Source organism: Sparus aurata, chromosome 8 (assembly GCF_900880675.1).
Source record: "Sparus aurata chromosome 8, fSpaAur1.1, whole genome shotgun sequence".
NCBI classification, from domain to species: domain Eukaryota; kingdom Metazoa; phylum Chordata; class Actinopteri; order Spariformes; family Sparidae; genus Sparus; species Sparus aurata.
Genome location: NC_044194.1, coordinates 23,525,961 through 23,541,351, shown reverse-complemented (window position 1 = coordinate 23,541,351; position 15,391 = coordinate 23,525,961). Strand labels below are relative to the sequence as shown.

At 41.2% G+C, this 15,391-nt stretch overlaps 1 protein-coding gene across 3 annotated transcripts; it reads left to right on the top strand.

The window, feature by feature from the left end:
- Positions 1-4,004: 4,004 nt before the first annotated feature.
- Positions 4,005-11,014, top strand: LOC115586101 (homeodomain-interacting protein kinase 1-like). Of its 3 annotated transcripts, none has more exons than XM_030424873.1 (15): positions 4,005-4,256; positions 4,348-4,445; positions 5,926-6,136; positions 6,391-6,582; positions 6,681-6,862; positions 6,980-7,103; positions 7,570-7,680; positions 7,817-7,897; positions 7,980-8,128; positions 8,253-8,483; positions 8,817-8,911; positions 8,997-9,138; positions 9,266-9,403; positions 10,112-10,282; positions 10,386-11,014. In XM_030424873.1, exons 3-12 carry the CDS (start codon positions 5,942-5,944, stop codon positions 9,116-9,118), a joined length of 1,482 nt encoding a protein of 493 aa, XP_030280733.1. In that variant the 5' UTR covers positions 4,005-4,256; positions 4,348-4,445; positions 5,926-5,941; the 3' UTR covers positions 9,119-9,138; positions 9,266-9,403; positions 10,112-10,282; positions 10,386-11,014. The 3 variants fall into 3 exon arrangements, with proteins under 3 accessions (XP_030280733.1, XP_030280731.1, XP_030280732.1); XM_030424871.1 differs by having other exon boundaries at positions 8,997-9,157; XM_030424872.1 differs by having other exon boundaries at positions 4,005-4,445; positions 8,997-9,157.
- The last annotated feature ends 4,377 nt before the right edge of the window (positions 11,015-15,391 follow it).

Genomic DNA, 15,391 nt, shown 5'->3' with positions numbered 1-15,391 from the left:
TGATTCACGTCTTCACCATGTCCCCACATTGTTCTGCTCAAAGTTTGAACTCGGGCGACTCTAACCGGAGAGCCTAGCAGCTGACTTTGAGGAAAGGATTTCAAGTTTGCGGGTTGAAACTTTAACAGTTGTTTTTCAAACATCTTTGATGCAACATTTAAATGGCAAGAGAAACAGTGTTAACAATAACTAATGCTCTTTTTTTATGAATCAAAATTTTAATTGACAGACATTTCAGTCCAAATGATGTCAATATGTAATTAAAATGTGTATATTAATAAAATAAGTTCAAACTAGTATTTCTGCTGCTGACTGCTGAGGGTAGCAACATCAAATCGACTAGTCAAATAATCGTGTGCAACCCTAATAGTAACTGTTATAATGCCAAACTTGAGGCTTCAAAATGGTCGTCCACACACCGGTGGGTTTACACTTGATGGTGATGTGGCGGACATGCTGTTCTTCATGTGAACACAAGGACACTTTCCTCTTTCAGCAGTCAATTGTGACATGTCAAACTCTGCACAGGCATCGTCCTGCATGGCTGAAGTTTAAACATTACTGCAAGTTATCAATAAAAACTCAATTTTGAGTGGAAGGGGATTTGAATTTTCTGCCATGTAGTCAGAGTATTTTACTCAAAGTCCTCGTCAGGCGAGACAGTGACCCGTCGGCGTCATCTGTCTTGTCCTGGTTTCTGATAATCCTGTGGGAGGAGACACGCTGTAACAATCATCAATAACTGACTGACAGCTCTGATTTTCTGACCTGCTTTCTGACTTCTTTTTTAAATCAATCATCCCACCACAATACATCCATCATCAACCCGTCCAATCAGCCTCAACCGCTCCCCACCGGCCGTCACATGTTGCTTTTCCAGAGCTGAAAGAAAACCTGATCAGCTTCAGGGTCCATCAGAGACTCAACAGATGAAAGACAGACTGAATGTCAAGAGCTTTTTTTGTCAGTTTTTCATTGATGGCAGAAAAACACATTTCTAATAATGCAGAGACACAAAAAGGGTTGTCCTGAGAGTGTGATGTTAAATTAATCATTAAAGGAAAAAACAGCAGCTGATGCCACCTTTCTAACAGAAAGCTTAAATTAAAATATCCAGCTGCTTTTTATGCAGAAACCTGGATTTTAGGGCCTCATATGAACCAATTCAATGGTTTCCCTGCCCTCTGGACCTGAGAGTGAAAATTAATCAAATCCAACATGAGTGGAATAAATGCCGAGCCCCCGTACTGAATGAATATAGTACAACAAACACTAAGAAAGAGAATTCAAACTGGTTTCCAGGTGAATCAGGCAATGAAAGTAGAGGATTTTATTCTAATGGGTTGTTGAGTTCAAATTCTACTGGAGGTTAAAACTATTTTGAATTGTACTGGTTAAAATCGAACTCATCATGACAGAACAAAATGACTAAAATCTGAAACCGGTAAATTTCTCAGAGAAAGTCCACACAGAGCGCTGTGTGCAGCAGCAGCGCCCCCTGCTGGCCCTCAACACAACTTCATTTGAAATAAAACTGGACTGAAGAGCTGGAGAACTGCTTCTTCAGTCACATTACTGTCTTTCCAATCATGCAACATACAAGAAAATGTCAATGTAACTTAAATTGTTTGTTAAACATTTTCTTGTAAAGATACAAGATCTGACATAGTTTAACTTTTGATGGCAGATGGTTACTTAGCACCTGTTTAGCTTTAGAGTGAAGAGAAAAATGCTTCCATTAGTAAAACTAATCAAACAAAAATGACCGTGAAGTAAATTGGAGGGAAAAAATCAGGAGAGTAAAATATGTTAGTATGGTGATGTATAATTCATACATACATACACCCAGAGTATCTATATACATGCATATACATATACTTACAAGTTTAACACAAAATAACCTAATTGTTTTTCCAGTGTTTGATAACCTCCTGAACAAATGAAGGAGAAATCGAGACGATAAAGTATTGTCAGTGTCTCTTATTCTAAGAGAGCTACATAAGTGTCTCCTGCAGTGAGCACATCAACAGTAGAAAATAGTGATACAACTCATTTCAGGAATAAAAACAAATAGGAAACATGGAGTTTTGTAAATTCCATACTCAAGTCATATTAAACACATTTCCTATAGAGCCAACAAATACGCTTTCATCTCTACAGATTTATATTGCAGCTATTTATCGCCAAAAAAAAAACACTATGTAAGATCATTTACATGTTGTTTGTCAAAGAATGAAGTAAACCTTTGGATGTTCTTTAAAACAGAAAACAGAAAATTAAAACAGAAGTGCCTGTTTGTTAGCAAGTTTTTAAAATCCCATAAGTGTTTCACTCTGGAACAACTGATTTAAAAGATGAGGCTCACACACAGGCTGGGAGTCATCAGAACCTTGAACCGTCGTGCTGAGACCATGCCCACTAAGTCAGAGGGGAAGGAGCAGGGACAGAAGCCCTTCAGGGGAGCACTTTAAAACTGTGGCTACCCAAACTGGACCTTGTTCAAAACCTCTTAAAGATCCAGAGCAGACAGAGAGGGAGGAGGAGACGAGAAAACGTAACAACATCGCCATTCCCTCTGTCGCAGGAACATCTGAGAAACTCAGGAGGATCTTTAATAAACATGGGATCCCTGTTCACTTTAAACCTACCAACACACTGAGGTAGATATTTGTACATTGGAGAAACAAAACAAACTCTCCATAACCAAGTGGCACGACACAGGAGGGCCGACTCCTCAGGCCAAATCTTTGCTGTCCACTTACATCTGAAGGAGAAGAATCATTCCTTTGAGGACAGCAATGTAAACATATTGGCCAGAGAAGACAGATGGTTTGAAAGAGGAGTAAAGGAAGCTATGTCAAACTGGAACAACCAACGCCATTACTTACCACCCACTTACAATGCTGTGCTGAGTTCTCTCCCCAGACAGCTAAACAACGCTATTTTCCTTCCTACATAATAAAAAACTCTGAAACATATTTATGTTGATGTCACAGGGCAGGACTCCGCCTGTATCCCTGGCAGTCCTGAGAGAGGACGTCAGCCAAACCACACAATAGCAGCAGCACAGAGCTGTATTGTGTAGTGGAGAAGGGGCAACACAGCACACAGGCGCGATCGTTCTCTCAGATGCGGCTGCGTCTCTCCAGGTCACTGTGTGAGAGAAAGAAAAGCTCTGACTTGCTTGGGCAGACGTTGTTTGGTGTCACCCGCTGATTTGCATAATTTAAATATCAAGCCCGCCGTACCTTCCAATCCGGCCCCTGTTCAGCACCCTGGACAGTGCACTGCAGACCTGCAGCATTTGTTTTCATCCAAACTCTGTGCAGCGAGGGATATAGGCTATGAAAAGGTGATCCCAAGTCCCCGCTTTCCCGCTAAACAGAGGGAGAGAGAAATTACACAGAATAAAAATTGCTTTAATTTTTTATTTTTTTTTTTCACCTTCAAAAAAAGTACGCACAGTGCGTACAGGATTCCGGCTGGCGGCGCCACTGGTTAAGATGCTCTGTTCTCTAGAGGGTGGATAGGTCTTTAATTTGACATGTACATGACATGTGATTTTTAATCTCATAATTTAAATTTTTTATACTCTCAAATATTTTTTCCATCATTTTCTGGTTTTCACCTTTGTTTTCTTAAACTGGTGGAAACGGAAACGCCTCTCTGAGAGAAATAAATAAATAATTTATTGATCTCTGCCCCTAACGTTCATTATTTTAGACCCCAACAACCTGAAGATTGTAACCGGAGCTCTTGTAGAAACACCTGCAAGGACACACAACAGTCCCACAGTTTACATCTATAAATTCAAATAAACTTTGTTGGCATGAACGAAGTTACACTATTGACACATTTAAATGACATGTTGTTGAATGAGACATTTTACACAAGAAAACTAAATACATTCATTTGTTGCACAGAACCTAGATTATCAAGCACACGCACGTACGTACGCACGCGCGTCACTGAAGGCCATGGAAACAGAACGTTGACCAAAGCTATAAAAGCTGCAGGCCTCGTTTATTTCTCATTCGCGCATTAAACTTTGACAAGTTGACCTACCGCGGATTTATTGTTGGAAAGTTGCAATCTGGGAAACCCGATCGACTGGAAAACTTCTACTTAACCAAACCATTTGGATTATACCTGTTCACCTGAAGACTTCATCACAGAGAAACCTTTTTTTGGATTATACCTGTTCAGCTGAAGTCTTCATCTCTGACGAACCTATTTTGGATTAAACCTGATCACCTGTAAGGCTTCATCTCAGACAAACCTTTTGGATTATAACTGATCACCTGTAAGATTCTTTAAAAACAAACCTTTTGGATTACTTTGCTCCAGGACAACTACTGCCAGAAGAAGACCATCTTTAACTTCTGGAGAAGTGGCCTCCGGTTGACCCCCTGGGCCGACGCACCTGCTGTCCCGAGTCTCTGCAGGTAGGACATCTTTTATTATCACACCAAATGTATTAATTCATCTTCTTAAACGTAGAGGTGGGTTTCGGTTGACAATGTGAATATACTCTTGGTAAATTGAATTTAATTTAAAGATTGGAAATTGATAGCATTTTAGCTAGGCTTTCACTAACGGTCAGTTTTGGGTGATACTGGATGATTTCTCTGTGTAAAATGATGTTTAAGTTTAAGAAGAGTTTAAGAATGTGCTGAAAGTCCCGCGACAGATGAGGAATGTGTTCACGGTTGTTTAGTGATTTTTAAATACTGTCATGTTTGTTTGAGGGATTAAATGTTTTGATAATTATGGTCGAACATTTAGGGGAAAAGATGGCGACCGGGCCTTTTTTGAAAAAACAACAATTTTGTCTCGTGCACCATGGAGACGATGGAACGTTAGGAGATGAGAACGTGCAGGTGTAAACGCACCAGGCCGTCTCTCTGTGTACAGCTGAGATAGCTGCTATAATTGTTGAAACTGAACTTAAAGTGGAACCGGATATGTTGTCGGAGAGAGTTCAAGTTCACGGTTTCATATATATATATATATATATATATATATATATATATATATATATATATATATATATATATATATACATATATAGGCCTTTTCACTGTTGTGTTCAGTCAGCACTCAGAACTTGTACTTGACGTGTTGGTATTGAAAAGTTTGGGCAGAGATGAGAGTGACGTCCTGCCTCAGTACCACCATCTCCTCCATGAGGCATGACTAGCGACTAGTAAACAACATATTGGCTTTATTATTAGGATATATATTTGGCGGATATGCAGTATATAAATAGGAGGACAATGGGAAAATGGTTGTGTTCTTGGAGGATAGGCCTGCTAACTTTACATGATAGATCGTTATAATAAATGAATCAACTGGTACTCAAATCTGTAACACTGCACCATATTTTATGAGCTAATGACAGGTGTTGGATGTTAAATCCTCATCAGTAATGTAACTTGTAAAGAGTATCTGAATGCAAATCATGAAATGTTTCTGTCCATTCAAGGATTGTTGGAGAGTTTTTACTTTGCCATTTTCTGGCTATTGCTTTTTTACTAGCTGCTAGTAGTATTTGTTGTAAATATCTGGCTGTTCTTTCAGCTCAGTTGGTACATTTCCCAAATAAATAACATCATCTCTGATCTGATCTGTCCAGTAAGCAGAGATATTAGGACACTCCCGAAAAATGTAATTGTGACCTGCAGACATGTTTCCACACATTTCTCCAGCAATGACCATATTTGGATTTGTTACTCCATCTTGATTTAATATACACTGTGGAAAACAGCGGTTTAACATGTTTTGTGTCTTCTAATTGTTGACAGGGAAGAAACCATAAGATGGTAGCAAAAATAAATATACTCAATGTCTGAAATGTTGTTGTGATCCTTCGCAGGGAATGAAAGTAACATCTCCCTATTCTTGTTTTCACCTGTTTTGTTTCAGTATTCTGAGAGACAATATGGGATCCAGTGTATCCAACGAGTCCATGTCATCTTCCGAGATGAACCCCGTCCAGCTCCCCAGCGGATACGAGTTCCAGGAAGTTCTGGGAGAGGGCTGCTTCGGAGAGGTGTTGAAATGTTGGAAAAAGGACATCAAGCAGACTGTGGCTGTGAAGATTCCTAAATTCTTTGACGAAGACACCGTCAATGAGGTAGGAGGTGTTGATTTTGACGTTCACGGTTGCAAAAGATATTGTATAGTCAGAGGTGCAGTAACTGACTCATGCAAACAAGCAATTCCTTTTGATTTAAGCTACTTAAACCATCTACAAACGTCACTATATAAAGATATACTGATTATCTGTACACTAAGTTTTAAGCACCACCTTATCAAGACTTCACACGCTAACACATTAACTGACTGTAAAAAAAAAATAATCATATCAAACTTGCCGTTTGTCTCCAGGTTTCCATGCTGAGACGGTTCAAGCGCCTCAAACTCGACCGACACAACATTGTCGAGTTCATCGATTGTTTTCAAACCAAACATGGAAAGGCAATCGTGTTGGAGATGCTGGATATCAGCCTGGGCGACTACCTTGAAATGACAAGTTTTGCGCCTATGCTTCTGAGCGACATCAGAAGCGTCATCCAGCAGGTACAAACGCCATCAGCACCATCAGATGGAAAGCAAAGCACTGAGCACTCTGTCACTTTTAGGCTTTGGTACATTCTTACTGACCTTGTACTTTTCAGATGGGGACAGCATTTGAGGCGCTGAAGGGGATTGGGGTGATCCACGGTGACGTGCACCTCTTCAACATCATGATGGAGAATCACCAAACGCGACCCCTCAGAGTCAAGCTCATTGACTTCGGTGGTGCCATTTCCACATCAGAAGCCACCCAGGGCAAGCTCCTGCAACCGCTGGCTTTTAGGTAGGCTTCATTATTTTTATTACTACACTGGACTGAGTTAGTAGTTTACAATTTATTGCTCCTTTCCCAAGTCTGACAGTGTAAACATCCTGTGTAATATTTGTTCTCCACATTCAGGTCTCCAGAAATCATACTGGGCTGTCCATTTTCTGAGGCCATTGACATGTGGTCCCTGGGCTGTCTGATGTTCATAATGATCTGCAGCAAACAACCGTTCAGCGGATGCTGTGGATATGAAATAGTAAGTCACGTTTGTCACCAGTTTGTCAGTTACTCATACTTGTGTGTCTTCACTCGTGCTTGTGGTTTTGCTCTAATTAGTGCTCCATGTACAATAATGAGTAATCTAAAGCTGGGAATCAAAAGGAAATTTAAAAAATAGGGAATGAGAAACCATCCTGGTGTTTTGTTAAAACAGATGAAAAAATGCTCTAAATTTACTTTGGGTGTGACAGAAAGAAGTAAAGTTATGTTTATTGGTTCAAAGAACTTTGTACCTTAGCTACGATGGCAGGTGTTAGCATTAGTATGTTGTCAAAGGATGACCTGCCCTACTTTGCCTCTGATTGGCCAATCTTACACCTCGTGCTTCAACCAACCCAACTAACGAGAACTGGCCTTTCTGATATGGCGATGCATTACTTTGCCCTCCTGAGAACAATACTTCCTCTTACATATTTTGATGTAATGCTGTGTTTAATCTCCAGCTGCGGAGCATCATTGATCTACTGGGTCAGCCAGCAGACCTTGTTCTCAGTACTGGTCTAAGGACAAAGAAGTACTTTAACTGGACCGAGTCAAACAGCTGGGAGCTCAAGGTACCACAGTTTACCCTCTCTGACCTTTAATCTTTTATCACATTTTTTTCTTGTTAACATTTCCCTACATTTAACAGTCTATCATTCCGATTGATTCTGAGGAACATTGATACAAACACTTTGAACCTTCTTTCAGACATCTTTTGAGTATTTCAGATGTCACCTCAGCAGTGTCAACAAGGACCACAATCTCCAGTCTCTGGACGATCTCAAAGAAGTAAGTGTGAAGTAACTTTCATTGTCACTATGATCGATTGTCTTTTCTCAATGGTGGATTTGACCGTTGTTTCCTCAACTAGATACGTCTAGAGGAAAACAATGAAGCTGAGGCCGCAGAGCGAGAGCAGTGCATCGAGCTCCTAAAGGCAATGCTGAAGATGAATGAGGATGAGAGGATCACTCCCCGTGAAGTCCTCATTCATCCATTTTTCACCAAAGACTACCCAAAGTAAGTGTGTATGTTACGGGAGTTCCGTAGGTAGTGCTTTTTTAGTTAGTGATGATTTATCATTTGATCAGTGTCCTGTCTTTTTTCCGGGATATGAGTGTACAGTGACTGTGTCTTTTTGTAGCAATGGGGCTTTGGCAGCTGCATCCCCTTTGGTCCGATGGAAGCCGATGGAAAATCTGGCGAGTGCACTCGGTGAGCCTGCTACCACTCCTCTGACGGATAACGAAAGCGCTGTCATCCAACCGGACGGCTGCATGCCATCTCCGAAAATTTCACCAGCAGGTGTGATCCAAGTTCGGCCAGCGACGGCTGAGAACACACTGCTGCTGGAGGGTCAGGGGAGAAAAGTCAGGTGAGATGTCTTCCTCTCGTCATGACACCTATTTCTCAGAAGGAAAAAACAGTTCAGATCGCCAGAAATAATAGCAGAGACGTGAGCTTTTGAAGATGTCATGACAATAACAGGAACATTGTGTGCATGTGTTTTCATGTTCAGATGATTAAAAATAGTATCAGAACCTATTGCCTTTGTTTTTCACCCACTTCCACATGAAATCAAGACTCACTACAAGAGGTTTTGGTCCACAGGAGCCTCGGAAACAACAAAAATGAAAAGTTCCTTGTTGCAGCCTCACAATGTGATGACAATAACAGGAATGACAGTAACATTTTGTGGTGTTTTCAGTTTTCAGTCTGGCCTGAACGAAACGTCATGTTCCTCAATGCCCAGAACTGAAAGTAGCATGGAGTCCTCCATATGTGAGGACCCGGGCTCATGTGGTAAGTAGCAGTCACCTCTATTTGCGTCTGAACTGTTGTGCAATTTGGAGTACAGCTGAGGTCTTTAATGTCCTTTGACTTTCAGAAAACATGGGGGCAAAGAAGCCTCAGAAGAAGAAGAATTGCTTCCGACGTGTCTTCTCCTGGATGAGGAAGACCTTCAGGTTATGTGTTACCTCTGTTGATGCTTTGGCCTATGACAGCTGAGAACCTGCTGCTGCTGGAAGGTCAGGGGGGCAGAGTCAGGTGACACCCATTTCTCAGATCAGTCGGCTCACCAGAAATAATAGCAGATACATGGTTCAAGACAGTGACAGAATAATTGTGTGTGTGTGTGTGTGTTTTCATGTTCAGTGGCAGGACTTACATTGTCAAGACCTCAGGAAGTTCAGTCTTCACTTCCTTGAACGGGGACTGTGACTGTTAGCCTGATCCTGGGTCTGCCTGCGGCAGCTGAGAGCATGCCACTGTTGGAAGGTCCAGGGACAGAGAGTAAGTGTGACAGTCAGTGTTACCAACTTGATCAGTGCTCACACACAACTTGTACATGTTTATGTCACCACATACATCACTGGAGAAGAGTAGAGAAGTGTTTGTTTTTGTGTAGGGCAAAAGCTCCTAAAGGTGAGGACTGTCATGTGAAATGCGATGAAAACTACAAGACGTTTGATTGTTAAATTACATACATTTTTCAAACAAGGAAATGTAGTTCAAGGTATTTAGTTAAAGTAGTAACATTTACATGAATACAAAGTTCAGGACCATTACAGACGACCAATGGTACATTTTATTAGATTTAACTTTAATGGCGCAAAACAACTTCCCCACTGTGAATAATAACACTAAGGTACAATAAGGTTCCTGGTACAAGATCTTTAAAAGGGCACTATTTTTAATCAGAAGAGAAAGATCTTCACTGACTGACTGTTTTTTTTTTATGCTTACAACCTAAAAAAAAAACCTCTTTGTTTTCATGACTGAATAGACAAAGTGACCTTAAAGGACAACACAATTTCATACTGTTTTATTTTCTAGATTTTTTAGATTTTAACAGTATTGTGGAGACTGAATTGTGCATCTTTGCAAAAGTTGTGACTCTCAAATGCATGTCATTTGATCCAATATTAGTATTCAGATGTACCGTATTGACCCGAATATAGAAGATAGAAGATTGATCTGTGTTTTTGTTTGTTGGTGTAGCAGCGTCAGTGGTGGCTTCCACCTCACAGGCAGCTGTGATGGAGGCCTCGACCTCACTGAGAGCTGTGGAGGAACCTCGTCCTCAGCAGACAGTTCCGGTCCTGTCACAGCACACATAAGCGGACAGCCGTGGTGCAGCTACCGCACACACAGACTCCAGTGACCGTGCATGTGAGTGACATGTATCACCTGCCACAGGAGTACATTGTAAGCCCCGCCCGCCTCCTGGCTGCATGTTCTTGAAACAGCAGTCACATCTCTGTCTCCTCTGCAGGACTCACACAGAGTCCAGCCAATCAGAGGATGTGGAGCATCACCTGGTGATGGAGCAGCTTTATCCTCCACCCTGTCCACCCAGTGCAGAGCATCAGCTGCCCTCCTCTCCTCACGGTGGACTTATGTGATGTCATGCAGATGGATCAATGGATGTGTAAATAGATGTACAGATAGATGTTAAGATAAATATATAGATCGATGTACAGATAGTTGTATAGTTAGATTTTAAGATATATGTATAGATAGATGGTTAGATATATGTTAAGAAATATGTCTAGATTGATGTCAAGAGAGATGTAGAGATATATGTATATATTGATGTATAGATATAGAATGGTGTTTAGATTGATGTATAAATAGATGTTCAGATATATGTATAGTATACACATATGTATAGATTGATGTATGGATATTTGTATAGATTGATGTATGGATATTTGTATAGATTGATGTATAGATATATGTATGATTTAATGTTTAGATATATGTAGAGATATATGTATGAATTGATGTTTAGATATATGTAGAGATAGATGTATAGATAAAAAGTAAAACTTTTTAAACTATATTATCCAGCTCAATATGATTCAGTTTGTGCAATTACATGATAAATACACCTAAACCTTTGAGCATCACACTGACTTATTTTAAAGTAAGTTTTATAGTAAGTAGAGTTCAATTAATTGGTAACTACAAGATACATAAAGCTGTGTTTAACATGATTGCAGTAATTAATAACTTGATACATGAGACAGACACAAGAGCCAAAGCTCAGTACACATTAAGTGTCAGAAACGTCAGCTGGCTTTTAAGCCAATAACTGCAGTGGTTTATCAGTGGGAAATGTTCCTTATACAAGGTAAACCAACAACGCAACAACACAAGCTAACAATACGTCAGGGTGCTACTTCTAGCAAATATACTCCACAAAAAGCAGTTTTTGAGGTGATAGTGCTTTGCCTACCCTCATTTCTATATCCGGGCAGCCAGACACGCTCAGGATGTGTTGTTGCCCCCTACTGTCCTCAATTAGAACGGAAGCATTAAAGAAGAACGTTTCATCATAGTCTTAACCACTAATACCTGTCTTGGCAGGTTCCGTTCCGTTCCATTTTCTTTTCCGCTTTTTCCGTGAGGGTTGTGGAGATGTTTTTATCTCCCCTTTTTTCAGGGGAGGTTACTGGGGCCAAATCCAGTGACTGTGGGCGAAGGCCTGGGCACACCCTGAATAAGTCGCCAGCTCATTGCAGGACCCTTACTGATGGCAGTGGCTGCCACACAGGTGCCAACTGCGCATCAGGAGCAATTTGGGGGTTCAGTATCTTGCTCAAGGATACTTCGGCATGTAGCTCAGGTCCACCCCAGGGGAGCCGGGATCCGAACCAGTGACCTTCCGATCACTAGTCCAGCAGCTCTACCCACTGAGCTACAGCCGCCCCGTCTTGGCAGGTAGTCCAGTAATTTACTTTGAATTGAATAATAAATACTGTGTATATGTAGTTGCTTTATATGTTATTATCAATCAATCAATCAAAGCTTTATTGTCATTTTGTTGTACCGACAAAGCAGCACAACAAAAATGAGATTACGTTTTTCCAGGATCAATAACAGAAGACCCAATAAATAACACACAATATATAAATATAATCATTTAAAACTAAAACTAGGACTAGGGGCTCGTGAAGTGCATCAGTGCACATGCTCCAGATTAGCAGTTCATCAATCAGCTTGTGAAAGGAAGCTGTTGATAAGTCTGTTAGTTTGACCTTTATGACTCCGGAACCGTTTTCCTGATGGCAGCAGTTCAAAGAATGTGTGGAGAGGGTGGGAGGCGTCCCTGATGATGTTCAGTGCTCTGCTCCTGCAGCGGCTTTGGAAGAGTTCTTGGACAGAGGGGAGGGAAACTCTTGACGACCCTCTCAGCTCCTCCAACTATTCTCTGTAGGGCTTTTTTGTGTGACATACTGCAGCTGGAGTACCATGTCGAAATACAATACGTCAGAACGCTCTCCACCACACCACTGTAGAAGGTCCTGAGGATGCTGATGGGGAGAGAGGCTTGTTTAAGCTTCCTCAGGAAACACAGTCTCTGCTGGGCCCGTTTCGTGATCCCTGAGGTGATTTTCCTCCAGCTTAGGTCCTGCGAGATCTGCACTCAGAGGAACTTGATGTTCTCCACTCTCTCCACTGTGCAGCCACTGATGCTGAGAGGAGCGTGCTTGGGCTTTGACCTCCGGAAGTCGATAACCATCTCCTTTGTTTTGTCTGCACTGAGCACCAACCCTCTAGGTGTTCAACTTCTTCTCTGTACATTGATTCATCATTTCTATGAGTGAGTCCCACCACTGTGGTGTCATCCGCAAACTTGATTATCTAGATCCCCTCGTGTCTGGATGCACATTAGTGTGTTAGCAGTGTAAACAACAGTGGACTGAGTACACAGCCTTGAGGAGTTCCAGTGCTCAGCATGATGGAGTTGGAAGTGTTATTTCCGACGGCGGTGGCGGAAGAGTTTCTCCATTAGTTTCTGGGGGGTGATGGTATTGAATGCTGAGCTGAAATCAATGTACAGGATTCTGACATAAGGTGTATTTCTGGTCCAGATTCACTTAAAGCTCGCCCCCGAGCTGTTGTGCTCTTACCACAGAAGGAACTGTGGAGAGAGCTGAGGTTCAAAACTTTTTTTTAGCAAGTTTTATCTGAAGATGTTGTATTGTAGAGGTGAAATCCAAATTTCATGAATGTCTAGTTATATTTTTAAACTGGGACAACAGCACATATGTTTGTGTTTTATGTCTTTATTAACACAACCAACTACTGTTATTTCTATCAATAAAAAATATTATATTTGGAGAGGTCACGTGACCTGCAGAGAGGACAGCGACGTAGCACTTTGACTCGCTCCTATTCCCCCTATTTAAAAAAAAACTACCTTTTTATTTAGCTTAGCCATTATTTTGAGCTTGTTGTGACATTTAAACATCCACCCTGTGAGATGCCGAAGCCAAGAAAGTCCAAGAGGCCTCTTGACCCCAACCACGAGTCGTCTGACGAAGATGAGCAGGGAAACAAGCTAACCGCCATGCTAGAGACGGCCTTGGAAAAACAGCGAGAGTTTATGGTGGCGCAGTTCGCAGGACTAAATGGAAGGCTCGACGAAATAAAAACTGAGATGTCTGGTTGCACTAAGGATGTTGCTAAGCTGCGTACAGACTACAGCGACCTTCGAAAAAGAGTCAACAAGACGGACAATACCATCAAGAGCAACAAAGTTAAGCTAGCGGACTTGGAGGATAGAAATGCGCATCATGTCGGCCCTCCGGCCACTGGTAACTGAGGTCCTCGGAAGCTAATATGCGAAATACTCCAAGCCTCGCGGAAAACGCCTGTCAAGCTTCAGCACAGAGAGATTCGCTTCTCTGCCGACTTCAGCAGCTACATGGTAACGCAGCGGCGGGCTTCTTCCCCGGCCATGGAGGAAGCGAAGAAGCAACGTCCCAAAGCCCTCCTACTCTACCCAGCCAGACTGAAGCTTCCACTGGGAAACTCCCGTTCATCACCAAATCAAACCGTTTGCATCACACTGTCAAAGAAAAGAGGGTTTCTCTTCAAGACCTCGACAAGCACATTGATGCTAAGCTTTCGGAGATGAAGCAGTAAGGGCAGAACGGTGTGACATCCTAATGTGTGTGTGTGTGTGTGTGTGTGTGTGTGTGTGTCTGTCTGAGTGTCTGTGGCTGTAACATATATATATATACACTTGGAAAAGCCTCATGAGAAGTTTAGAGAGTGATCACGGCCTCAGGCTTTTTGCCCCACTTTCTCTCTCTGGTTTTGTTTGTGAGTGCCTTCCAACGATCCGCTAATGTGCGGGTGGTTTGAGTGATGTGAGATCCTGCAGATAGCAGCAGGGTCTGTGCCGTGACGTGCTGTGAACATTTACCTTTCTTTATCCTTTACTGTGATTGCTTAATGATGATTGTGTGACGCATGTAGTTTTCATGTGAGCCTTGCTATGTTCCAGACTGATGTTCGAGCTCTTGTTTGAACATCATTTTTATAATTTATTTTATGTTTTGATTTAATCTCGTTATTTTTCATAAAAGTGAATACATGTATGACATTACAACAAAGATTCATTCTGCATGAAGTTCAAGATTTTGCACATTTTATGTTTTAAGAGGAAATTTATTTTTGAATAATTTTTATTCATGTTTTAATAAGAATGCAAGTGCACTGAATTTTTATTTGTTTTTTTATGTTGAGACAACATGCACTATATTGCCAAAAGTATTCGCTCACCTGCCTTGACTTGCATATGAAACTAAGTGACATCCCATTCTTAATCAATAGAGTTTAATATGACGTCGGTCCATCTTTTGCAGCTATAACAGCTTCAACTCTTCTGGGAAGGCTTTCCACAAGGTTTAGGAGTGTGTTTATGGGAGTTTTGACTATTCTTTAAGAGGCGCATTTGTGAGGTCACACATTGATGTTGGATGGGAAGGCCTGGCTCTCAGTCTCCGCTCTAATTCATCCTAAAGGTGTTCTGTCGGGTTGAGGTCAGGAATCTGTGCAGGCCAGTCAAGTTCATCCACACCAAACTCACTCCATATAGTTATGAACCGTGCAGAGACCTCACAAATGCGCTTCTGAAAGAATGGTCACAAATAACACACTCCTAAACCTTGTGGAAAGAAGAGTTGAAACTGTTATAGCTGCAAAGGGTGGACTGATGTCATATCAAACCCTATTAGGGCCAAAAATCATATTTGAAGTTCGTTTGTTTATTGATATTAATATTAGAATATATTCGAATATGTATTAATAATATTTTGACCATTAAATGCCTTCAGTAAGACCTATATTGGTATCAAACTTAAGTTGTATATGTTCTGTCCACCAGAGGGCAGTGTATCAGTCAATGTCAATAGGCAGGCAATGATGTTTTCAGAAGAAAAACACACAACTGTTTTTTTTTTTTTTTAATTAAAAGTCAGACCC

Coding starts and splice junctions, on each gene's coding strand:
- LOC115586101 (XM_030424873.1), top strand. CDS start 5,942: ATGGGATCCAGTGTATCCAACGAGTCCATGTCATCTTCCGAGATGAAC. Junction 7,104..7,569: donor GATGCTGTGGATATGAAATA/GTAAGTCACGTT, acceptor TTTAATCTCCAG/CTGCGGAGCATCATTGATCT. Junction 7,898..7,979: donor CTCTGGACGATCTCAAAGAA/GTAAGTGTGAAG, acceptor TTCCTCAACTAG/ATACGTCTAGAGGAAAACAA.